The sequence below is a fragment of the Anolis carolinensis genome, chromosome 5 (assembly GCF_035594765.1).
Source record: "Anolis carolinensis isolate JA03-04 chromosome 5, rAnoCar3.1.pri, whole genome shotgun sequence".
In the NCBI taxonomy this organism is placed as follows: Eukaryota; Metazoa; Chordata; class Lepidosauria; order Squamata; family Dactyloidae; genus Anolis; species Anolis carolinensis.
In genome coordinates this window covers 181,466,560-181,492,658 of record NC_085845.1, presented here as the reverse complement: position 1 = coordinate 181,492,658, position 26,099 = coordinate 181,466,560, and the positions used below count along the sequence as shown (strand labels likewise).

Here is a 26,099-nt window from a genome sequence, read left to right as displayed (position 1 = left end):
ACAACATCATGCTGGCTTTCGCTGATAGGGTTGCTAACTGGAAAGCTAGTGGCTGCAATGACTATTATGAACTAACGAGGTCAGGATTTGAATCCCAACTCAAGGTGCATCTACACTGTAGAATTAATGCAGTTTGATACCATTTTAACAGCCACAGATCAATGTTATGTATTTGTGGGAACTGTAGTTCAGTCAGGCACCAACACTATTTGGCAGGAAAGAGTGTATATGCAATTATAACTCCTATGATTCCATGTTGCTGAGTCATTGCAATTAAGATAGTGTCAAACTGTATTAATTCTACAGTTTAGATAATAGAATCATAGAACCATAGAGTTAAAAGACCTCATGGGCCATCCAGTCCAACCCCTTGCCAAGAAGCAGAAAAATTGCATTCAAAGCACCCCCGACAGATGGCCATCCAGCCTCTGCTTTAAAGCCTCCAAAGAAGGAGCCTCCACCACACTCTGAGGCAGAGTGTTTTCCACTGCCGAACAGTTCTCACAGTGGGGAAGTTCTTCCTAATGTTCAGGTGGGATCTCCTTTCCTGTAGTTTGAAGCCGTTGTTCCGCGTCCTAGTCTCCAGGGCAGCAGAAAACAAGCTTGCTCCCTCCTCCCTATGACTTCTCATATATTATACATGGCCCTCATAATGTCTCCTCTTAGCCTTCTCTTATGCAGGCTAAACATGCCCAACTCTTTAAGCCGCTCCTCATAGGACTTGTTCTCCTGACAATTGATCATTTTAATCACCCTCCTCTGGACAGCTTGTCGACATCTCCCTTAAATTGCGGTGCCCAGAATTGGACACAGTGTGATCCCAGATGTGGTCGGACCAAGATGGAAGAGAGGGGTATCATGACTTACCTGGATCTAGACACTATACCCCTATTTATGCAGGACAAAATCCCATTGGCATTTTTAGCTGCCGCATCACATTGTTGGCTCATGCTTAACTTGTTCCCCATGAGGACTGTGAGATCTTTTTCACACATATTGCTGTCGAGCCAAGCATCCCCCATTCTGTATCTCTGCATTTCATTTTTTCTGCCTAAGTGAAGTATCTTGCATTTGTCCCTGTTGAACTTCATTGTGTTAGTTTTGGCCCATCTCTCTAATTTGTTAAGATTGTTTTGAATTTTGCTCCTGTCTTCTGGAGTATTAGCTATCCCTCCCAGTCTGGTGTTGTCTGCAGACATGATGATTGTGCCTTCTAGCCCTTCATATAAGTCATTAATAAAGATGTTGAACAGAACTGGGCCCAGGAGGGAACCCTGCTTATGGCACTCCACTCGTCACTTCTTGCCAGGGTGAAGTACCCTCCGTCATGGATGTCCTTGCAAGACTTAACCTTTAATTTAAACGAGTTATAAGCCACAGCACTAAAGTTGGTAAGAACAGTTTATAGGTTAAAAATATAAAGGTAAACTCAACATCTTAAACCAAAAAGCTAATCCCAACCAAGCATTGGATTTACATGAGTATTGAATGAGTATTTGAGAATGAAAACTGCTGTAAATATACCTCACAACCTCTGAGGATGCCTGCCATAGATGTGGGCGAAACGTCAGGAGATAATGCTTCTGGAATATGGCCATACAGCTTGGAAAACACACGACAACCCAATGGTACTATCAATTGGATTAAGGCTAAGAGTAGGAATCATAGGTGACTCCAGACATTACTGAACCTATCAGCCAGTATTCACAGCCAGCAATATTGGAAGTTGCAGTCTGGTCACCTCTTAATTCCCACCCATGATTTAACAAATTACAGGCAAACACTGAGCACCACAGTCATAGAAGACCAAAACTATAGAAGATCTTTATTTAACTGGAAAGTGAATCAGAAACCATACACGCGCACACAACTCCTGGGTACACAACTCTCGGGTATGGCCTAGCCCCAGCTAAAACTATTCTGCTGGCTTCGGGTATTGATTGGGTGTGAGGTTACCACTTTCTCTTTTGTTTTAGGCATTGACATTTCTTGGTCCACCTTTGAATTATCACTGCCTGGAAAGAGGAAATGGCTGTCCAGTTGTAAAATGTCCAATCTCAGGCAACCACAAGGCTTTATGGCACTGGGCAAAGAACGAAAGTGAAAACCTTTGTGCAACTGACTCCTTAGTTAATTATACAGCCAGGAATGCCCCAGCCTGAAAGGTGGGGCTGTTTCCAGGAAGGAGGGATGAGTGTAGAGAAGTCAGATAGGAAGGGTTCAAAAGCTGGCTGGTTTGTTTTCTATCCCCTGGAGAAGTTTAGTCTCAAGGAGGGGGAAAGGTTACGATTTAGATGGCCCTGCATTGTGAAAGAAGCTCTCCATAAGCGTTAGCTGGAGTTGAGATTCATTAACAAGCGCCTACCTTTTTGGAACGTTTCCTTACTTTGGTTTTCTTTGTGTAGCTTAATTATTGCTTTCCCTTCTCCTCACCAAATCTTATCCATTGGAACAGCTTTGGACACGGAAGATGGCTTGAGTGTCACAGAATTGTTTTGCGCAAGAGAAAAATGTTCTTCCGTGTTTCTTTCATGTGAGAATACCTACTGAAAATATTTAGCAAACCATAAAAGGTAAGAAACTAAATGAAAGCTATCCTTGTTTTCCCCATAATTTTGGTTTACCTCTGGGGTTTGCTAATGGGAGGAGTTTTGGAGGAAACATGAATGATCTGTATGTCAATCTAGTACAATTGTGTTGCCATCATAATTACAATTATACTCCTCGACCTTTTGTACTGGTCGCTCTTTTCCTGATTACTTGATATTAATTCAGGGCTCCTCCCTACCCAATGTGACCTTAAATGAATCTATTGCACTTTATTTTAAAATTTGTAACTTATAATGTGCGCCTTGCTTATCCACTATTGCAACCTCATTGTTTTTAATTTGATGTTTTAATACCGCATTGTGTTTTTTCGGTTGCTGTGTATATATTATTATTGGTTTTTGTTATTGTTCTTTGATGTTTCATATATTATTTTATCATTGTTTTGTATATGATTTTGCTGTAAGCCGCCCTGAGACCCCTTTGGGGGAGATGGAGGTGGGATATAAATAAACTTTATTATTATTATTATTATTATTATTATTATTATTATTATTATTACTAGCTGTGCTTGGCCACGCGTTGCTGTGGCGAAGTATGGTGGTATGGGAAATAAAGTATTGAGGAATTGGTGGTAGTTAAGGTCAAGGGTAAAGGTTTTCCCCAGACATTAAGTCCAGTCGTGTCTTACTCTGGAGGTTGGTGCTCATCTCCATTTCTAAGCCGAAGAGCCGGCGTTGTCCGTAGACTCCTCCAAGGTCATGTGGGATGACTGCATGGAGCGGTGTTACCTTTTGTTTGTTGGAGGCAAGTATGAATGCTGCAATTAGGAAAAATGATTAGGATGTAATGGCCTTGCAGCTTTAAAGCCTGGCTGTTTCCTCCCTGAGTGAATTTTTTGTTGGGAGGTGTTAGCTGGCCCTGATTGTTTCCTGTCTGGAATTCCCTTGTTTTCAGAGTGGTGTTGTTTGCGATATTTTATGTGCTTCTACTGTCTGTGGCCCTGAGAAAACAGGATTTGCCAGACTTTGATGATGGGAATACTTTGTTGGGAGGTGTTAGCTGGCCCTGATTGTTTCCTGTGTGTAATTCCCCTGTTTATTTACTGTCCTGGTTTTAGAGATTATATTGTTCTGCATTATTCTATCCCAGTAATTATTTCATATTAAAGAAGAATCTCACTTATCCAACATTCGCTTATACAATGTTCTGGATTATCCAACGCAGTCTGCCTTTTCATAATCAATGTTTTTGTAGTCAGTGTTTTAAATTCATTGTGATATTTTAGTGGTAAATTTGTAAATACAGTACAGTAGAGTCTCACTTATCCAACATAAACGGGCCGGCAGAACGTTGGATAAGCGAATATGTTGGATAATGAGGAATTAAGGATAACCCTATTAAACATCAAATTAAGTTATGATTTTACAAATTAAGCACCAAAACATCATGTTAGACAACAAATTTGTCAGAAAAAGTAGTTCAGTACACAGTAATGCTATATAGTAATTACTGTATTTATGAATTTAGCACCAAAATATCACGATATATTGAAAGCATTGACTACAAAAATGCGTTGGATAATCCAGAACGTTGGATAAGCGAGTGTTGGATAAGTGAGACTCTACTGTAAATACTACATAGCATTACTGCGCATGGAACTACTTTTTCTGTCAAATTTGTTGTATAATATGATGTTTTGGTGCTTAATTTGTATAACGATTACCTAATTTGATGTTTAATTGGCTTTTCCTGAATCCCTTCTTATTATCCAACATATTCACTTATCCTGCCGACCTGTTTACGTTGGATAAGTGAGACTCTACTGTATATTTCTAATCTTATATTATCTGCTCAGAACTGGATTATATGAGGCCCCTTCTTCACAGCTGTATAAAATGCACACTGAAGTGGATTATATGGTAGTGTGGAGTCAAGATAATCCAGTGCAAAACAGATAATATAAGATTATAAATGGGTTATATAGCTGTGTGGAAGGGCCTTGAGTCTACACTGCCATATAATCCAGGGCAAATTAGATAATCTGTGGAAGAAGCCTGAGGCCTAAATCTGCCTGTCCCCTAACTGAAACCTGGCTGTCCCTTGGTTGCTAGGCAACCAAGTGGGCAGAGATTAGCCCTCTAAACTGGCAGCAATTGGATAAAAAAAATTATTGCTCTCCCTCTAATTAGGACTTTATTTTTCTTTTCTTTTTGTTGTATCAACCTTGAGGCGTGGATGATGGGTTGTGTTGTCAAATTTTGAGGTTGGGGGGCCTGTACTTTTGTTGTTTTGTGAATCGCTGTGATGCCATCACTCTTTTATATATATAGATTGCTTGGCCAAAATGTTTATATCTTTGAGAGATTCCACTTAGAAGTAGAATTATCTTGTAGTTGCATTGCCTGTAATCTCATTCTGAAAGGTTATCACCAAATGGGGTTGAGTGTAGAAATAGGAATGCTAAACTCATTTGCTGATGATATTTATGTAGGAATTTGGGGACTGTTCCATTATCCGGGTGGACTCCAAAAGGCCTAGACAGAGAAGGATAGCCCATTTTTTTTTGGGGGGGGGGGGGGGTAAAAGAGGAAAACCATTTCCCTTATTTTTTCTGGTTATTCCCCCCCCCCCCCCCCCCGCTTTCCCATATCATAAACAATGGTTGTTCCACAATAAGCACATGGCTGAGGGGAATAACAGGAAAACAGAGGGAAATGGTTTAACTCCTTCAACCCCCTGTCCCCATAAAAAGAACTATCCTTCTCTGTCTAGCACCCCCTTGTGGCCTCCGCCTGGATAATGGAACAGTACCGGAATTGGTAAATGCTTGAATCTCTCCCCCAAAAATAACTGAAATGAAATTGTCCTCCCTTTTACTACCCGACTGTAATAGTTCCAGATAGTCCCAAAAAAGAGAAGGACTTGCTAATATTATCTGGAGCTTGACGATAAAGTGTTAAGGAAAAAAGAGATTGAAAATTCTAAGGAAATGTCATGGGATCACCATAGGTTGACAGGCAACCTGAAGTCACACACACACATAGTCCTCAAGACCTTATCACATGGATGAGGTCCAGCACCGTGATTCACCAGCCTCTGTGACAAATCATGGCAATAGCGGGTCAATCCTGGCACCCTGGCCACCAGTTGACACTTCCCCATGGGGAAGTGTCACCGCTCCACCAAAGCGCTGTTGTTCCTTATAGAACATGGAGCAGCTTCTGTATTGGTGGTTGCAGTGTTCCACTATGCTGTCACCCCAGTTAAGCCATGGAGTCCCACTACAAGTCACCCTATGTCATTTGATGGTTGGCATGGGGCTCCATGGGCAAGGGTTGGTTCCACGACGGCGACATTGGGGGGGGGGGGGGAGTAACAGGAAAACAGGGGAAAATGGGTTGACTCCTTCAACCCCCTCCCCCCATAAAATGGACTATTATTCTCTGAGCCCCATCAGAAGTCACCCTACATCGTTTTATTGGCGGCGTGGGGCTCAGTGGGCAAACTGGGGCAGGAGCATTTTGAGACACTTCGATTGTCCCTTGTGATAAGGCTGTATGTCAGTGTCATGGGTATGATTGATGCATATTTAAAGCCAGACTTTTCAGAGTTGAGGACTCAAAGCTGTGGATCTATTCAACTATGCCCCCTAGTATTTTTGTAACCTACACCTCCCATCATCCATGGCCAGCATAACTAATGTTGAGGGGTTGTGGGAGCTGGCAGTGCCAAACCATCTGAGAGACAGTTGTGCGTGCGCTCTCGCTATACACACACACACACACACACACACACACACACACACAAAATGTTTAAATTCTGTTCAGATACTCTATTCAAATGCTTCTAAGTGGGACCTGCAACAAAATGTATAGTTTTGCCCTTCTAATTTATCTCTTCTACAGTTATATTGATTTTAATCCACTCCAATTGTCATTGTTCATTCACAAAGCATTCCGGGACCTATCATTCTTGGGGACCCTAAGATTCATGTCTACCCTATAGAATTACATTGATTTAATCTTTATTCCTTTTTATTGCAAAGTATCTGATTACATGCCCTAGGATTAAACTGTAAGGATTATTACAGCGGTGTGAAATAGATATCATAGTGTAGTATAGATACACTTTTTATTCCATTCTATGTCACATGATTTGGATTTCCTTCCCCCCTTCTCCTCTAGTATATCACCATTTCCATAGTTGCTTAACATGTTAAGACCTTATTGGAGTGTTCTGGGGTGTTCTTAAAGGGTTTGTTTTATTTCGCCAAATCCTGGAGTGTCTGCTAGTATCTTTGTGTCCATGTGTGAAGTCGTTTTGTCTTTGGCATTCTGGTATCATCTATTATTGGCCTTACATCAGAAGTGGAAGGGATAAAGGATACCTCTATTAAACATCAGAGGTAGAGAAAAAAATTCTTGTGTTTCCTTGTTTTGAGGGAAAATAAAGCTAGTTCACAGATGAGACTCACTTCAAATCAAAAGCTAGATATGAAGACTGAGTGAAAACTGAAAGCTGCTTTAAGAGGCAAAGTCTAAGAGCATTTGCAACAGAGATAAAAAGGCCTTTAACCTGTGGCTGATATAGGAACATTTTCCTGTAGTTTGTTGAACTTTGTTCTTGTTTTTCAAATGGAGAATCTCAATGTAAATCTTTAATTTCAAAAATAAAGCAATAACTGGAATAACAGCTCAGAAAAGTGGGAGATAGTTGGAAAAGAGGAAGATCATATTGCAAATGGATTCATTCCATAAAGAAAGGCATGACCCCGTGTTGACATGACCTGAGATCATCGAGATGTCTTATTCAAACCATGACTCAATGCCAACCTGATTGTTGGATTGCAACTCCCATAATCTTCCACCACTGGCTATACTAGTGGTTCTCAACCTGTGGGTCCCCAGGTGTTTTGGCTTACAACTCCCAGAAATCCCAGCCAGTCTACCAGTTGTTAGGATTTCTTGGAGGTGAAGGCCAAAACATCTGGACACCCACAGGTTGAGAACCACTGGGCTATACAATCATCCCCTCATATTCATAGATTCTGGCATCCACAGAGTCAGCCATCCATAGCTTGAAGATATTTTTAATCCAAAAAGCAAACCTTGATTTTGATATTTTATATAAGACATTGTTGTACAATTTTATATTTTACACCATTGTATATAACAGGAAATCAGAAAAAGATTGGAATTTGGAAGCGCAACCATGAAGGAACTCAGACAGCCAGTGTTTGGTTTCTTCTTTCCTTCTCTAAGCCATATGATTTCTGAAGTGTGAAAAATCTGCAGAAGATGACTGGAGCCTCCAGAAATCCCTGTTCATCAGTGGCCATGCGCTTAGACTCTGTCTTCAAAATAGAGTTTGCCTGGTATTGGTTAGATGAAAAGGGCAAATGGATTGAATATGGAAAAAAGGTAAGCTATGCACACACACACACACACACAGCTGTTCAGTTGGTGAATGGGATAAGATGACTATTACTGAGAACTAAAAACTACATAAGTTTCCTTCTCTTAAGTAAATTTTAAGAAATACTAGAAGAAGGAAAAATGACAATTGGTTGTCAGCAATTATTATGGAGGAATAGGCTGCAAATCACAGTGTAATGTTCATTGGTTGAGATGTTGTGTAGTACAGAGGCCCCCTATATCAATTGATACTGTAGCCACAGAATCAACTATCCATGGCTTGAAAATATCATCTCCTTGATTTTGCTTAAAAATTTATGCAAACATTGGCAAGCCACCAGATAGTGGTGTCATGGAGAAGATCGTGTGGCTACACAATTTAGCAACCAAGAGAACCAGATTTGACACAATTACTGAAGGTCCCACTCTTGGTTTAAGCCTTCCATGTGTGTGAAATAGTTTTGTGGGTTGCATCTATAGACATGGGCTGGGTGTTAATAGAAAAATTTTAAGTCCCCTTTTTATGTGACATATTTTCAGTAGACTTGGGATGCTTTGATATTTGCAGATGATAACTAAGCCTATCATTTGCCTGCAGCAACTGTCATTCTATCTTCTCTCTTGCCTCTATGTATAGTAAACCCACAGAACAATGGTTCTCAACCTATGGGTCCCCTGATGTTTTGGCCTTCAACTCCCAGAAATCCTAACAGCTAGTAAACTGTTTCTGGGAGTTGTAGGCCAAAACACTTGGAGACCCATAGTTTGAGAACCACTGCCATAGAAGATGTCACTAGGCTCTTTAGGTGACCCACATGCCCAACATGATTTGTATCAGCCAAAGTATCTGGATGCATCAGTGTTGCATCAAGGAGAATAAAAAAGAAGCTTGTTAGTCAGAAAACCCAAATGCCAATTCATCAATGGTAAGAGTGGACACTAGTGCCAAGTTACTTCCATATTAGGAGTGCAGTGAATCTACTCAGTGTTATTGCAGATAAAATAACTGAATCATATATTTAAATACATTCCACATTTTGGATAGTTCCTTTAAAGTCTAAACAAAAATGCAGACAGGATTGACAATGAGGCCAATAAAATAGCAAGAAACAGGAGACAAGCCTGGTTGAGAGCCCTGTAGACCAAACTTTGTTGAGCAAAAAGAGTTGGAAAAATCCAAATGGAGAAGAGAGGAGCCATGAAGTAGGACAAACTGCGAAGCTAGTTTTTCCTCACAAAATGTATCTCTTCAAAGAAGAAATGTCCATAAAAATAGAGGCAGTTGTATGGGGCTCTTTCAGCAAACCAGTTCAAGCAGTTTGAATTGTAAACCTGTATTGTTAGAAATGAAAATACAAGATTGCTAAAAACCATTGTAGAACCTATTCAGTTAAATGCCAAATAATATGTTCTGTCTCTCTTTCCCCAATTTTCTGTTTGTAGGATTCAGAACACTGTTCTGCCACAATATCCTCATCTGAATTGGAGGCTGCTTTTCTTGCTAACCACAATGGTGTTGCTTACTTCTGTGCTGGTACTCAATTCTACGAACTAAACTTCCAAGGTGATAAATCATCATAAGAGTCAGATATGAAAATCTGTACAAACATCTAATATATATAGGGTTATAGCTTATCCTACTGGTTTCTGAGAAGAAACTTTATATTTGTCAAATGTCCTTCATTGCCATTAATAGAATTTTATCAACCATTTGTCTGTCAAGTGTCACAAGGGTATTGTGTCTTGTATTCTAGTGTTGACCTAACTTGATTTCCAAATTTGCTTCTATGAAAACTCTGCTGCATATAGGGTAGCATTATATTTTGTGACTTCATCACACAAAATAAATCAGCGTTTCTACACATTTAAGAAATGGCAACCCACTGTGCCCTTCACACGTTGCAAGCTTTAACTGTGTGGATAAGGTATTTTGCAGTTTCAAAAGTGTTAGTTTTTCCAGTATTCCTGAGTCGATTGGCAAGTGACTGATTTTTAAATTCCAACACACAGAGATGGGCCAAATGACTGTTTTCCCAATATGATGTTAATCATTGTTGCTTGCTTTTGTTTCCCGCTTCTAAATAAAACGATGATGCTATATGTTGGAGGAGCTGAAATGCCTTTTCCCCCAGACCGCCAATATAGAGACTTGGGAAAAGGGCTAATTTAAAAGCATTTTCTACAATCTAGGGTGATGGTTTTTTTGGTTTTTTTTTTAAGATAAAGAATTGAAATCCTGGAGGAACAATGGGAGGAAATCTCATTGCAAACAACCCGAGGGAAAGTGCCCCCTTAAGAAAGGGGCTTCTGTTTCAGTCAAGAGTTTTGAGTGCAAACAATCCCAGTGCCGCATGAAGAAAGTTAGAGAAGACAATATTCAGCAGTATGAGTTCACTTTTTACTTGGTCAGCTGAGATTTAGTGGTTTTGCTTTCATATTCTTCATCTCATTAAGGTCCAACCACTGCCAACATACAAAGACACAAAGCACAGTACAAAGAGGGAGCTGCTGCTTCATGCAGATAGGACAGCCCAGTTGCTGACAGATAAATTCAACAACTTGAGCACATTTCAACTTAAGAAAGAAAAATAACCACTACTTGACAATAGGAAACAATTAAGAGGTTGCCAGCCACATTGAACAGAAAGCAATAAAAGCAGCAGAAGGTGCTACTGGAATGTTTTGCTTAAAGACACCAATGGTTGTTGACTTCTCTGCACTTTAATTAACATTAATTTAAATTAATGTTAAATGAAATGGCTGCATTAAACTGCTGAAGATCACATCAGGGCAATTTGGGGCTCAGTTTCCTATTTAGGAAGACCATTTGGCCTGTTTTACCTGAGCTGGAGAACAAGCTAGTGGGCAAACAAACTGTTTAGTTAGGGTGCCTCATCCCATACATGTGTGCAGTGTGATAGATAGCTTGAATTCTGAGTTGTTATGCTTTTTTGATGTTGAAGTATGTTGAAGTATCAATCTAGCAAACATTTTAGAAAGATTGTTTTGTTGTGTTTAGATACAAGATACTTGCTTCTATGGATTTTCTGGAGGTATATAAAGAATGTGATATAAATTGTCAAAAGCAGACTGGAGGCTGTATCATGTACGAGGCCAGCACTTTTTAGCATAGTCCAAAAAGTAATTTTTCTGAGTTCTGTTTTATATCTGTGTTGAGATTGTGATCGAGATGACCCCCCTCCCCCCCTCCCAGGACTTTGTAAAAGATAGTTCAAAAGTCAAGACTTTATGTTCTATATTCCATATATTTATAGTAGAAGGTGATTGAGACTTTTTACTGGAGTTTACTGTGGATTATCCCTGCACTCTGAGGCAAGAGATAACAACTTCATGAATTGTAAAATCATGCTGCTAAAACTCCACTTTTATGAATTTCCATATTGGGTTCCCCAGATGTTATGAACTTCGTATTTGTCAAATGTTTTTCAATTGTTTATATCATTCATGATTCCCCCTTATGCAATGTAACTCACTTTTATGGATTCTCCCTTATTTCCATGAAATCTATCTGTCTGCCTATATGTATTTGTACTCTTTGGGATCCCCGGAAAATATGTATTTTTCCCAGCAGGGTTTATATTCCAACTTTATTTTATTTTTCATTTTATTTCATATAATTGCCAAGTCATGAAATCAAATAGGAAATATTTCGAACTCAACTTGAACCCCAGAACCTGTCCCATTTTCTATGACCCAGGCTTCCCTTCCCAAAAACAAAAGGATAATCTGCCACAGCTTAACCCAATCTAATTCAGATTGCATGGACAATATAAGGCTTGAGTCGCCGAATTAAAGGTGATTCGCCCCCAAGGCAAACATTGTCATATCTCATCCTAAGGAAATTCCAGGACACCTCAGGAAGGCGCCCTGTGGAGCCTGTAAATATGGCTCATTACTACCCATCCTTACTTCCACCTCTGACACCCCAAGGCATATCTAAAATCTGTATACGTGACAGGAACCCTTGATTGCTGTCATTAATCCCTTTAGAAATCGGTCTAGCAGGAATTAATATGATATTTCCTGCCCTGTCACTTCATTGTTTCAATAACTCCCGCCTTCTCCTTCCTGATTGGCTCGAGTGGGGACAAAAAGCAGCTCCCTATTGGGCCAACAGAGCAAGGCGGGAAACGAAAGCCCGCCTCGTTCAACCTTCTAGCCTATCCGCGATCAGATGGGCGGGGGAGCGGGGCGGGAAATTCAAAGGGCTGTCAGACTGAAATTTTGTATAAATATGGCTGTATTTTGATTATATGGTACCCTAGTAGACTGAATGATCACTACTAGAGTCCTTTTCAGCTGAATCGCTCAATAAAGACTCCTTGGCGGATTTTCCTTCAACTTTGGCGGACCTTCTTCATTTCGGCTTCAGGTTGTATTGCGGCTCATATTCTCCTATTGGCTCCGCCAAGGTCTGTTCTCTCAGGACCGGATCGGCTCTCTCCTTAAGGGGCCCGATCCCCTAAAAACGCGGTCGACAACAAGATGATAAATGAATGTTTAACTGGGTGTATTCACACTGCACCGTTGTAGCAGCTTGATTCTCCTTTGATTGCCATGGCTCCTTCCTATTGAATCTTGAGATTTGTAGTTTAGAGAGATACATAGTATTCTGTCATCCATTCATCTAACAATAGCATTAAGGCCCTGTGACAGAGAACTCTAAGTACCTTACAAAACTACACTTTTCAGGACTACACAAGATGAAGCCATAGCTGTTAAAGTGGTACCAAATGACTGTAGCTTTCTAGTATGGATACACCCTGGTTCCTGAAGATAATATATTTTAATACTTTTGTTTCCCTTTAGAAATGGTTCAGAGGAACATGCACTATCAAACCAAGAGAAAAGTCTCCAGAAGGCCACGATGTGTCTTCTTTGGCGGTGGTCACGAAAACAAGGGGTATTGGACATTTCCTTGCTCTAAAGCATCTTTTGCTCTGTTCTGTTATCAATCTGTCTTTGTTATCTGCCATATTGTTTTGTTTAATATATTTTATGCTAGTTTTAAAATGGTTTTGCTTTATTGTTGTACTTTGTATGTTTAAGAACAGTTTGCACCCCTTGTATTGAAGCAGACTGGAGGAAGTAGTTTCAATTAAAGGGAACAAATAATTATGTAGAAATTATTTTAGAGGATGTAGAGGATGCACAGAAAGTTCCAGTTACCTATGTCTGACATTTTACGGTATTTTCTAAGTCCTCCAGTCAATTCTGTAGAATGCTTCCACTGAGAGTTGACTGTAGAGTCATGCTGGAGGACTTAGCAATTCCTAGGTTCTCCTTCAGCATGTCTCTATGACAGTGGTTCTCAACCTGTGAGTCCCCAGGTGTTTTGGCCTACAACTCCCAGAAATCCCAACCAGCTTACCAGCTGTTAGGATTTCTGGGAGTTAGCCAAAACATCTGGAGACCCACAGGTTGAGAACCACTGCTCTATGATATGCTTCCACCAAAAGTTGTTCATTGAGTAGGATTCGCTATCACCCATAGATTCAGTATATATATTATGAATGTACAGTAGAGTCTCACTTATCCAACACTCGCTTATCCAACGTTCTGGATTATCCAACGCATTTTGGTAGACAATGTTTTCAATATATCGTGATATTTTGGTGCTAAATTCGTAAATACAGTAATTACTACATAGCATTACTGCGTATTGAACTACTTTGTCTGCCAAATTTGTTGTCTAACATGATGTTTTGGTGCTTCATTTGTAAAATCATAACCTAATTTGATATTTAATAGGCTTTTCCTTAATGCCTCTTTATTATCCAAGATATTCACTTATCCAACATTCTGCCGGCCCGTTTATGTTGGATAAGTGAGACTCTACTGTATATATCTCTGCAAATGCTCACTGAAGTGCAAAGTATATTAAAGCAGCTTTGTGACCTTATGTTTACTTTTCCTGATGGGGTTTCCCAGTTCTGGAGAAACCTGTTTCATTTCCAGGAAATAAATGTTTTTCACTTCCTCACAAAATATAAAATGCTTAATTGTTGATATTAAGGATTTCCTGCCAGACCCTGAGAAGTATGAAATGATGCCTAGGTGTGTACCCATTCTCTACAGCAGGCATGAGCAAACTTTGGCCCTTCATGTGTTTTGGACTTCACCTCCCACAATTCATAACAGCCAATAAGCTGTTAGTAATTGTGGGAACTGAAGCCCAAAACACCTGGCAGGCCAAAGTTTGCCCATGCCTGCTCTAGAATCAATGCAATTTGAAACTATTTTGAAAACCGCCTCAAGCCATGAGGAGAGGCAGTTAAGAAATATAATAATAATAATAATAATAATAATAATTCCATATTCTTTCAACATATATTTCAAACACCCTTCTGTATACAGAGGATTTTCTGAAAATACCACCAAATTGTCTATAAATGTTTTTAGCTTATAACTTTGACCTTTTATATTTACTTTTTAAAATGTCTTTGGAGTACTGTATTACCTTGAGTCCACATAACCTTAAGAAATTCATCAATTTTTTTTAAATGCCATATATCTATTTCTAATTATCACTATTTCTATTTTTCATTTCCTGTTTGCAGCCGTCTCTTTGAATCTTCTCTTCTCCATGAAATTCCTTCAAGCTGGGACTGCTCAGCACTGCCTAACATTGGCTTTGAGGTACTTGGCTTTACCTTTTCACTCCATAGAGGAAAAGTAGCTGCTTCCTCAAAGTTGCTAATAATATCCATTGGCAGAAGTTGAGAAGGACATTGTTGTTAATGTTGACCAAAGGTTTTCTATGAATAGTTCTTGACTACTTCCCACTTACAAAAAAGGCCAGGCTAGCTATTATTAATGTAAATAAATAGCAGATAGTTGATGAAATGAAGGATGACAGTGGAATTAACTAGGAGCAACTGAACATGATTTGGTTTTAAAGGGGAGAGATGGGGATAGAGGTGCTTGCCTTTGGAAGTTTATGAAATCCAAGTAAATACTTTTGTCTTTTCTTCTACTAGTGGGTACAATGTGTTTGGCTCTAGATGGTGATGGTGATGATGATGATGATGATGATGGATCGAGGCAGGCTAGAAATAGCTAAAAACACAATTGTTATATAAATACACATATTAAGATATATTTCTACAAAATAAATATATCAAAATACACAGAACAATGATTAAAATATAGTGGACATGACTTTAAAATTCACAACTTAACATTGACTGTCTAGTTTCCTGCTTCTTGGCAGGGTGTTGAACTGGATGAAGGTCCTCGAAGGTCCACGAGGTCTCTTCCAACTCTGATTCTCTGATTCTATGACTGGGTAGGCCTGATAGAAGAGATCAGTCTTCAGATGTGTCTTAAATTCTGGCAGCTGATCTAGTTGTCAGAGCTCTTCCTGCAAGTCGTTCCACAGTTTTGGGGCAAGGTGAAAAGGTCCTTTGGATGATTGTCGGCAGTTGGGTTCTGGCTGGTTGGAGCAGACATCCCACAGAGGACCTCAATGTTTTGGGTAGATTGTATGGGAATCGGCAATCCTGTGGTAACGTGGACCCAAACCATGTAGGGTTTCAAAGGTCAAAAGCAATCCTCTGTACTTTGTCTGGAAACTAATTGGCAGCCAGTATGGGTGTAATATGTTCACTCCTGGATGTTTCTGCAACTAGTCTGGCTGCCGTATTTTGAACCAACTGGAGTTTCTGAACTTGGTACAAGGGCAGCTGGCGTATCAGCTGAAGCTGATAGTAAGTACTCCTGACTGCCACATCTACCTGGGCTGACATTTGAAAAGATGGATCCAGGAGCACGTCCAAGCTGCGAATATAGTCTTTAAAGGGGGGGGGTGTAACCCCATCCAGAACTGGTTGACACACCTCCATCTCCAGATTAGGACCCTTGATGGCAAACAGGGCCGGCCTCACCATGGAGGCCACGTGAGGCGGCCGCCTCGGGCGCAGGTCCCCGGGGGGCGCCGTCAGGCTTCCCCCGCCCCAGCGGGGACCATGGGCTCGCTCGCCGGTGAACAGGAAGGCCTGTTCGGCGACGAGCGAGCTCCACATGGCCACTGCCGGCTGGGCAAGGCCAGCCAGGCCAGGGCACACTGGGCAGGAGGTGGGGCACCATCAGGGCGGTGCCCCGCCTCCCGCCCAGCGTGCCCTGGCCCCGCCTCCCACGCTGCGTGGGAGGCGGGGCCAGGGCACGCTGGGCAGGAGGCGGGGCCAGGGCACGCTGGGCGGGAGGTGGGGCACCACCCTGACGGTGCCCCGCCTCCCGCCCAGTGCACCCTGGCCTGGCTGGCCTTGTGGCCTGGCTGGCCTTGCCCAGCCGGCAGCCGGCCGGGCAAGGCCAGCCAGGCCCGGGCGCACTGGGCGGGAGGCGGGGCACCGTCAGGGCGGTGCCTCGTCTCCCGCCCAGCGTGCCCTGGCCTCGCCTCTCACGCAGCATGGGAGGCGGGGTCAGGGCGAGTAGCATGGGAGGCGGGGCCAGGGTTGGCCCCGCCTCTCGTGCTACTCACCCTTGCCCGTCTGGCCTTTTCCAGCTGGCCAGACTGCAGCGGAGGTCCCTCCAGGCCGCGATCTCATGCTGCGTGAGAGGCGGGGTCAGGGTGAGCAGCGCGGGAGGCGGGGCCAGGGCGCGGGAGGCGGGGCCCGCCGACGCCACAGAAGGCGTGGCCATGTACCTCCCGCAGCACAGGGCCACGCCTCCCACGGCACCGGCGGGGGGGGGGCGCTTTTCCCCACCCCCGCTTAATATTTAAAATTATCTCCGGCCAGCCCTGATGGCAAACACCTCTGTTCTGTCTGGATTCAGTTTCAGTTTGTTTTTCCTCATCCAGCCCATCACCTTCTCCAGGCATTCATTCAGAGGAGACATGCTATCCTTAGCTAGAACTGTTTTGGAAGGCATGGAGAAATATATTTGTATTAGACCCCAGTTCCCATCAGTCACATAACCAAAACAGCTAGAAATTATATTATGAGCTTCAACTATTTGGCTCTTTCTATGGATATTTTCCCACCAGTGTTATAAAACGGGGGCTATTGTCTGTTCTGCTCCTGCAGAATTCTGTGAAATGTAGTTTAGGGAAGCTGAGGCCTCGCTAGCTGAGAATTTCACAACTTTTCCCAGAGTTGTGCAGGAGCAACTCCAACGACTGCCTCCATTCTATAAAGTTGGTGGGAAAATGTCCCAAGTGAATTTCACCATGATCCCATTCCAGGACCTGTTTTGTCCAGAACATGATGTATAAAGATAAAACACAAAGAACTAGAGACAAAAATGTATGTTAACAATTGTACTTGTTATTTATTAGCTGGTGACAGTCTCCAATACTACTGAAGAGTATAATGAAATCAAGAAATTATTTATGAACACAATGGAAGGCTACACTATCAAGAGACTCCAAAGAATTCAGAACCCGTCTCTCTGGGAAGTCTTTCAGTGGTTTGTATCTGATTTTCATTTTTACTCCTAGGGATGGGAATTGTGATATGAGGACAAGAACTGGATTTTGGTGGGATTTTGCAGTTCATTCTGCTGCAGTTGTTAAGCAAGGGCAATAACAGGTTCCCTTCCCCCTTGAAGGCTCAGTCTTCATTTCAGCACCAAATTAAAATGTGGGTTTTCATTAAAACTTACAGGAAAATCATGGCCTGATTAGATAGTGGAGCTCTGATCCATACAGTGTGGGCCAAGGCTTAACTTTTTGTGTACTGGTTTACTGTCTTGTGTCCTGCTAGGAGATTATTTGATATAAATATAGTCACAGTAAATATCTATTCAATTTAGATGTATGAGTAGTGAAAGGGAAGGATACATTCTATACTCAGGTTGTGGGATGCTAGGGAAAATCTTCAATCCGGGGCTGCCTGGTGGTACTCTTGACTACTAGAAGTGCCTCTTGACACATACTTGGGTTTATTTGGTGTAGTTTCTATGCTAATACATATTATATATGGAGAACTAGAAGGCAACTTGTATAGTGCCAACTGTTGGTTCATTAAGCTCCATATTGTCTATACCAGACATGGGGAATATTTTCCAATCCTCCCTGGATGTAGCTGAAATGCAATTGAATCCCTATCCATTTGCAATGTTGGCTAAGTCTGATGGGAATTAGAATGCAGCAATACCAAGATGCTAATAAAGTGTTACTTTTTGTTAATAGAGACTAGCAAAGTTCCAGAAAGAGATACTTCTTTGATCTCCTGAACAAGGGCAACAATTGAACTTGGAAACTTAAATGCAAAATGTAAGATCTGCCAATGGAGCCCTGGTGGCGAAGTGTGTTAAAGCGCTGAGCTGCTGAACTTGCAGACCAAAAGGTTCAAATCCCGGGAGCGGTGTGAGCGCCCGCTGTTAGCTCCAGCTCCTGCCAACCTAGCAGTTCGAATAATAATAATAATAATAATAATAATAATAATAATAATAGTAAAACTTTATTTATACCCCGCCACCATCTCCCCAATGGGGACTCGGGGCGGCTTACATGGGGCCATGCCCAAAACCATACAATATGACAGAATATAAAACCACATATCATAACACAATTTAACAATACAATAAATTTAACAATTGAAAACATGCAAATGTGAGTAGATCAATAGGTACTGCTCTGGCGGGAAGGTAACGGCGCTCCATGCAGTCATGCCGTCCACATGACCTTGGAGGTGTCTACGGACAACGCCGGCTCTTCAGCTTAGAAATGGAGATGAGCACCAACCCCTAGAGTCAGACATGACTGGACTTAACGTCAGGGGAAACCTTTACCTTTTTAAGATCTGCCACTCAACTATGTCTAGTGGACAAGGCAGTTCAGAGTAATTATTTCTAGAAAAAGCTGTACTTAATTAAGGTGGTAAGTATGTCAGAAGGGATGGCAGTCATGCTGCTCTTTAGATGTTACTTGATTGTAAGTATAATCAGCCTCAGCTAGCATTGCCAACAATGAGGAATGCTGAGAGTTGCATCCAACAACTTCTTTAAAGTTGTATGATTCCTACCCCAGCATAAATGTACAAAGGTACCTAGACTGGAGCCCCCGGTGGCACAGCATGTTAAAGTGCTGAGCTGCTGAACTTGCAGACCGAAAGGTCATAGATTCGAATTCGGGGAGTGGAGTGAGTGCCTGCTGTTAGCCCAGCTTCTGCCAACCTAGCCGTTCGAAAACATGCAAATGTGAGTAGATCAATAGGTACTGCTCCAGCGGGAAGGTAACGGCGCTCCACATAGACATGCCGGCCACATGACCTTGGAGGTGTCTATGGACAGCACTGGCTCTTCGGCTTAGAAATGGAGATGAGCACCAATCTCCAGAGTCAGACATGACTGGACTTATTGTAAGGGCAAAACCTTTACCTTTACCTACCTATGGCTGTGTTCTAGTAGCATTTTCTCCTAATGTTTCACCTTCATCTGTGGCTGACATCTTCAGAGGATCAGATCCTCAGAAGATGGCAGCCACAAATGCAGGCAACACATCAAGGGTGAGAAGGGCGGAATATAAATACTGTAAATAAATAAATAAATAAATGCTGCTGGAACACAGCGATACATCCCAGATACCGCACAGGACTCTAGTGATTCTGGTCGTGCAAGCCTTTGACCTAGACTATTTTTGTATGGTTCCAGGACTGGAAAAGGAAGGTGAGTTATATGGTTTAAATCAAGCTTGACCTAGCATGTGTGTGCGTTTGTGTAGGTTAAGTAGATGTTTCTCTTTTTAGGGAGAGAGAACAGATGAAGAAGTTGAACGAAGAGAAGGAAGTGGAAGAAAGGCTTCTCTTCCATGGTACAAGCACTTCCCACCTGGATGGTATCTGTGCAAATAACTTTGATTGGCGAATCTGTGGGACAAATGGAACTCTATATGGGAAAGGTATGGCATGCTTCTGTATGTTCCCAGCTCCAAGATAGGTCCTTTACCAAGATCTATTTTTTTTCTTGCACCAATCAAGCCATAAAAGTTGTGTTCACTAAAATCCTCAGATAATTGCAACCTTTGGGAGATATCATTAGCATTGATTTAAGGACAAAACTATTAAAATGTCTGATTGTCGTCCAGATGTGTTGGACTACACTTCAGATCATGCCTAGCCAGGCCATGATGGCTGTGCATGATGAGAATTATAGTTTGATGCTCCTGAAGGATTGGGAGACATTGCTATAAAACACCAATTGAATATTCAATAATGGAATGAAGTGTGCATACTGTTTGCCCCCCACCTTAGCATTTCAGAAGCTTATTCTCCCCTATAGTTTCTGAGTTGAAGCCACCAATGTGGACACTGGACAATATCAGAAGTAGGTAGAAAATGGGATTGAATTGACATTAAGGCAAATAACAGTCAAAACAGGTAGAACAAAATCTCCCCAGAAAGAGAAACAGTTTTTTGGCCATCCTTTGCATTGGCAGAGAAGGTTTTTCTTATCTGTGACTCTTCAAAACATACACGTGGAAACTAGAAAATGATTTTGCCAAATATTGAAAAATCAAAATACATTACGTAATATATGACTATGGAAAGAAGTTAGATATACAGCATCTTTCCAATAAGCTTCCCAAGGGTATAAAAAGAATGTGCAATAAAATATTTTAGTGTGAAATGTGCCTATTCAGAATTTTTAGTTGATCTGCCACTTGGATGGTATCTGTGCACATAACTTTGATTGGAGAATTTGTAGGATCCATGGAACACTATATGGAAAAGGACAATCTTTGAGGCTCATCCAAGATTTAATTCTTTTTTCTCGGTAGTAGCCAATTAACCTTCCATGGCTGCAAGGACCAGAACCCATGTTTACATTTACTCACATACAACAAAATATATCCCCTGTAGGCATTTTTTAGATACTCCAGCATGACCCTATGGTATTCTTAGTGAAGAAATCCTTTACTTCACAAGGGTTTCCTGTGGTTTTCCATATCTTTGTGAATGTATCTCGTGTACATACAGGCATTACCATTGTGCTTAGGTGTGCCTCAGCAAAGGGCCCTATTGGCCAGGGGTCCCATCTTCCTGTCAATTTTTTTTACGATGGATTTGCTCATGTGGTGCAATTCTAAAGTTGAAGGCATTCTGTTTTGGAGCAATTCCAGACATTGTAATAGCATTGATAGTCTATAGGAGTTTTTCACAAAGCAGGCAGTGAAGCCCTATGGGGCCTCCCTCCTTCAGGGCCCAAGTCAGGGGACTCATAACTTAACTAGCACAGGGCTTATTTGAGCTAAATCATTCAATGAATATAGGGTTGCACTTATCAGCAATTTGCACTGTGCTCTTTAGAAACAGCCACCTCTACTTACTTTTTTTTTTTTTACAAAAAAAATTGTTTTAAAAAATTATACTCTGATTTTCTACATCTGAACAAAAGTGCCTAAAGCTCTTCCTGCAAGCATTGGAGTTCCCCCAAGCCTGCTGTTACTCAGAGCTTGGAAAAATTTCTTTTGGAGGCTATGCTCTCAGAAAACCTCAGAACAGCATGACCAGTGGCCTTTTTGAGTGGGGGATATTGTGAGTTGTAATTCAAAAATGTAACTTTTCCCAAGCTTTTTTTATTGTGGCAGAAGCAAATTGAGAACATACTGCAAGTCGCTTCTGGTGTGAGAGAATCACACCAGACATTGCCCATGGGCGCATGGATGTGTTACCATCCTGTGGGAGGCTTCTCTCTTGTCCCTGCATGGGAAGCTAGGACTGAAAGACAGGAACTCACCCTGTCTTGCGGATTCGAACTGCTGACCCCCAGGTCAACAGTTTAGCCAGCACAAGGGTTTAACCCAAGGGTCCTCAAATGTTTAAAGTGGAGGGCTGGTTCACAGTCCCTCAGACTGTCGGCGGGGGGGGGGGGGGGGGACTATGATGAAATCGTCTAAAATTAGGATTGTTGTTGTTATGTGCCTTCAAGTTGTTTCAGACTTATGTCAACCCTAAGTCTAAAGTTTAGGACAGGAGCCAGGTAAATAACCTTGGAGGGCCACATCTGGCCAACAAGTCTTAGTGTGAGAACCCCTGGTTCAACCCATTACTCTCCCGTGGCGCCATTTTCCCAAGCTAAGGTAATGCTTCAATCTTGTGTTAGTCTTGTGTCAAATCCATACTGATAACAGAGAAATCAATCAGAAATTGCAGCACAAATTCAGATCAGATTTCTACTTAAAGTGGCTTGTCTCTTACTTCTTTTTTTTTAGGGAGTTATTTTGCCAGAGATGCCAAGAAGTCCCATATATACTGCCGATCGAACACTCTCACCAATAGTATGGTTGTAGCTAGAGTTCTGGTTGGAAAATATGTTCCAGGAAACAGCACTTATGTTCTCCCCCCGTCTAGACCTAACCAACCAGGCTGTTTTTATGATAGCTGTGTGGACGATGGTTCGGATCCTTCCATTTTTGTTATCTTTGAGAAGCACCAGATTTACCCAGCATATATCATTGAATATGAGAAAGCACAAGCACCTTCCGATCGTTGTGTGCTCTTGTAAACGCCTTTGGTCTCCTTGGTTTTTCTCAAATAGGACATCAGGATGGGGTACCCTCCCCTTTGGACTACAGTATGGACTTCAGAATTATTTTTACAATGTTTCTTGTTTAAAATACTGCAGCAACTTCCTTCATCTTTCTTCCAAATGTGGTCTTACAAACATGAAACAACTACCAGTTGGACAACCAATACCCGCTTCTGGATTATTGGCATTGTTTTAGACTCTCTAGTAGAATGAAACTTTTTGTTTGTTTGTTTCTTTGTTTGAATAGGAAATAAACTGTACAAGATGATCTTTTCACAAATCAGTCTTTTATGTGATATGCAGAGCCACTATGCATAAATAACAACTTCACAAGCTGTTCAGGTCCTAGTCGAAAGTGTGTGTATGCATGTATGTGTATATGTGTGAGTACACACATACACATCCTGTATCAGGGTTGAAAATGGTTTTGGAATTGCAATTCCCAGAATCTCTCAGGCGGCATGATGTTGTGTCTTCAAGTAGATTCTGACTTATGGCATCTCTGATGATGTAGGGTTTTCTTGGCAAGATTTATCCAGAGGAGATTTGCCATGGCTTTTGTATGAGGTTGAGAGAATGTGACTTGCCAGTGGATTTTCATGGCTAAGTGGGGGTCTCACAGTTCTAGTCCATCTCTGAAACCCATCTGCCTCTTCACATAACCATTCCTCAAACACAGCCTTTCTGAACTCTTATGAAAGGTCTGTCCAATCCAACATTTTTTTCTTTATTAAGCGGTCGTGTCTCTGAAAGACATGCAAGAAGGACATGGGCTCAAAGGCACCCCTCCCAAGTTTCTTTGTGCATAGAGACCCATTTCTTTTGTGTATGTCACCCTCCGTATTTTAGAAGACATAAACCGGCAGCATTGGCCCAGCTGCCTTGGCATGGGGAGGCACACTGTCACATGAGCAGTATCATCTGAGCAGGACAGAATGGTCAGAAATCAACTAGTAATTGACACTTATGGAAATGAGCATATGTTCTTTTTTACTTCCTTATGCAATGCATTCCTACTGTGTCACACAGTTTTCTTGCACCACTTAACATTACCTAGATGTCTTAGTGCACAGGGGAAGGTAAGGAGAAGCCCAGGCAGCATGTAACAGACAGAAGAAAAGAGCAGCCACCCCCCTCCCATATTTTCAGAGATTATTCTGGAGATTTGGGAGAATTACAGCTGATCTTTTCTCCTCTGTGCAGAACTGCAACCAAACACTGTCTACTGTTCCTGCTGTATCCCTTTGGCCACTCAATGGTCAGGGGGACATCTACAGACACTGAGAAGGTGCCTTGGACTGTTGTAGTCTGGCAAGCGTCAAAGGAGTCTGAGGATGAGGGGCTTCAAAATGAAGCATCTGAGAGTGTTCAGGGAGAATTGCAGACAGGTCATGCTAATCCAGTTGATACTTTGAATTCTTTAGAGTGTTACCAGACAACCAATAAAACTGAAAGTACTGGTTCCCTTGGCCTTGGGAAGATAAGAAGGTCAAGGAGGTTTCAAGAGAGTGAATTTGAGAATGCAGAACATGAAAAGTAGGCAAACTAGGTCTTCCCAGGGAATTTGAGATAAGGCCCTGAAATCCAGGTGACTTAGACATGATTTCATGGGAACCTGGATGGGCTTAAATTAAGCGCTTTGGCTTCAAGCAGCTCAGAGGAGACGACGTTACTAAAGGGGAATCACTCTCCTGTTCATGTTTCCAAGTTCCTGGTTCTTGAATTGTCAAGATTCCTGTTTCATGTCATGTTCCTGTCTTTGCCTATGTACCTTTAAAGAGTTTACCTGGGAGAGATTCTTGTGTTCATGTTAATGGAAATTACCTTTGATTATTTCTATGTCTTTGGATTTCTTGGTTATGAGATTTTTCCCTGGGTATTTTTGAATTACTGCTATTGAACTCTGGCTTATTTCATATACTGCATGTTATATCCTGTCTGTTGCTTTTGGAATTGATCTTTTCCCCCTTTTATATTTTTCTCAATAAACATTTTATTACTAGACTACTGGCCTTTGGTGTGGTGCTGGGTGAATGGGTGCCTCAGTGCTAGAATGCAACATGGACAGAGATGGCGGAGATAAGATAAAACTTATAAATACAAGCATGAAGCATTATGATTTGTAAGCATCATATGAATCTAGCATTTGAACCTAGGTCTCCTGCTATTGCAGTGGTGATAGCATTCAATAATAACTGTAGTTGTTCTTTATGGTTGCAGGGACCCTACTTGGATCACAAAGCCCAGTGGACTTTAAGGAGGTGCATTTTCTTTTTCCCTTCATCCAGCATGAATTCATCTGCTTCCCTGTTCTACTCTGAGTTTAATTACAATTGATAGTGATGCTGGAAATGCATCTTTCTAATGCTGTATCATTGGAATCTATCTATTTGCCTTACTTAATATTTTGGGTATGACAAAGTCCATTAGCTTCACAAAACATCAAGTCCTGGAAGAGAAAAAAACAGCTTTGCTGTCACGACCCAGGCTACAGAGCACCAATAACCATACGCAGAGGCCAGATTCTATCTAATATCTTTATTAAGGAAATATATAAAGTTAGTAAAAGCAAATGTAAAAGTTAGTCCAGAAGCAGACCTTTCAAGAAAGGTCAAAATTAGTCCAAAGAAACAATGTCCAATATGAAATATTAAGGTCCAAAGTTGTAATCCAATAACCGAAACACTCACTTTGCCAGGCAAAGTGAGGGGAGATGACAAGGTCCTTTAGTCCATGAACTTGAGCAAGGCTAGGAGATAACTTGATACTTGAAAACAAGGCTTGAATCGTGGAACAAGATAACGAGGAACAAGAACAAGGTCCGTGGAATAACTTGGTAAAATCCGTGAAACAAGGCAAGGTTTAGTCCTGGGAAACAAGGCAAGGTTTAGTCCTGGGAAACAAGGCAAGGTCCGTAGGTAAACAAAGGCTGAGAAGCAGGAGCGAAGGCAGGAAACAAGGACAAGGCTTGAGCAGGAACGAGGCTTGAAACGGAGCGCGCTGTCCAGACACAACTCGCTCCGGAGGCTGACGAATTGACTCCGCAAAGTTACTCCGCGGGTAAAACACCTATATAGAGTCTAACTTTCCCGCCGAGAGCAGTTCTCTGGGAACCAGAAACGAAAGCTAATCTCTGAGACCAGATGTTTGACTCCTTAAAGATTCTCATGGAAAGCAGGCTTAATTGGCAAATTCTTAGCAATTATTCTCGCACTCCTGCGCGAGGCTGCTTCCAAACCTCTCTGTTGTTTACAAAACTCATGGCGAGAAAACACTGGAGATGTAGCCTCAGTATTTGTTTGACATACTTCTGGAACATAATCCTCTTGCAGGTGCAAGGTTCCCAGATCTGGCTGGGAAGAATCTGTCTGGGAAGAATCCAGTTCTGACTGGGAAGGTAAAAAACCCAAGTTTTCTTCTTCACCAGGCATCACAATGTCATGAGCAGGACTACAAGGCCCATGGGTCATCACACTATCCCCCTCCTCAAGCCCCCTCCCAAACTGGGACTCTCTCCCCGAGGCGCGAGGTCGTGGCTTGGCGGGATAGGTCTGATGGAAGCGACGGGTTAGATCAGGAGCGTGAACTGTGGAAGCGTCTTCCCAAGAGCGTTCCTCAGGGCCAAAACCCACCCAGTCAATG

At 41.8% G+C, this 26,099-nt stretch overlaps 1 protein-coding gene across 2 annotated transcripts; it reads left to right on the top strand.

The window, feature by feature from the left end:
• The first annotated feature begins 1,935 nt into the window (after window positions 1-1,935).
• LOC100558209 (protein mono-ADP-ribosyltransferase PARP12) lies at window positions 1,936-24,925 on the top strand. Of its 2 annotated transcripts, none has more exons than XM_008110516.3 (8): window positions 1,936-2,573; window positions 7,726-7,970; window positions 9,408-9,528; window positions 12,795-12,888; window positions 14,546-14,624; window positions 17,263-17,393; window positions 19,676-19,827; window positions 24,678-24,925. In XM_008110516.3, the coding sequence occupies exons 2-8, from the start codon at window positions 7,848-7,850 to the stop codon at window positions 24,776-24,778; spliced, it is 801 nt and encodes a 266-aa protein (XP_008108723.2). In that variant the 5' UTR covers window positions 1,936-2,573; window positions 7,726-7,847; the 3' UTR covers window positions 24,779-24,925. The 2 variants fall into 2 exon arrangements, with proteins under 2 accessions (XP_008108723.2, XP_008108722.2); XM_008110515.3 differs by lacking the exon at window positions 24,678-24,925 and adding an exon at window positions 22,141-24,461 and having other exon boundaries at window positions 1,982-2,573.
• The last annotated feature ends 1,174 nt before the right edge of the window (window positions 24,926-26,099 follow it).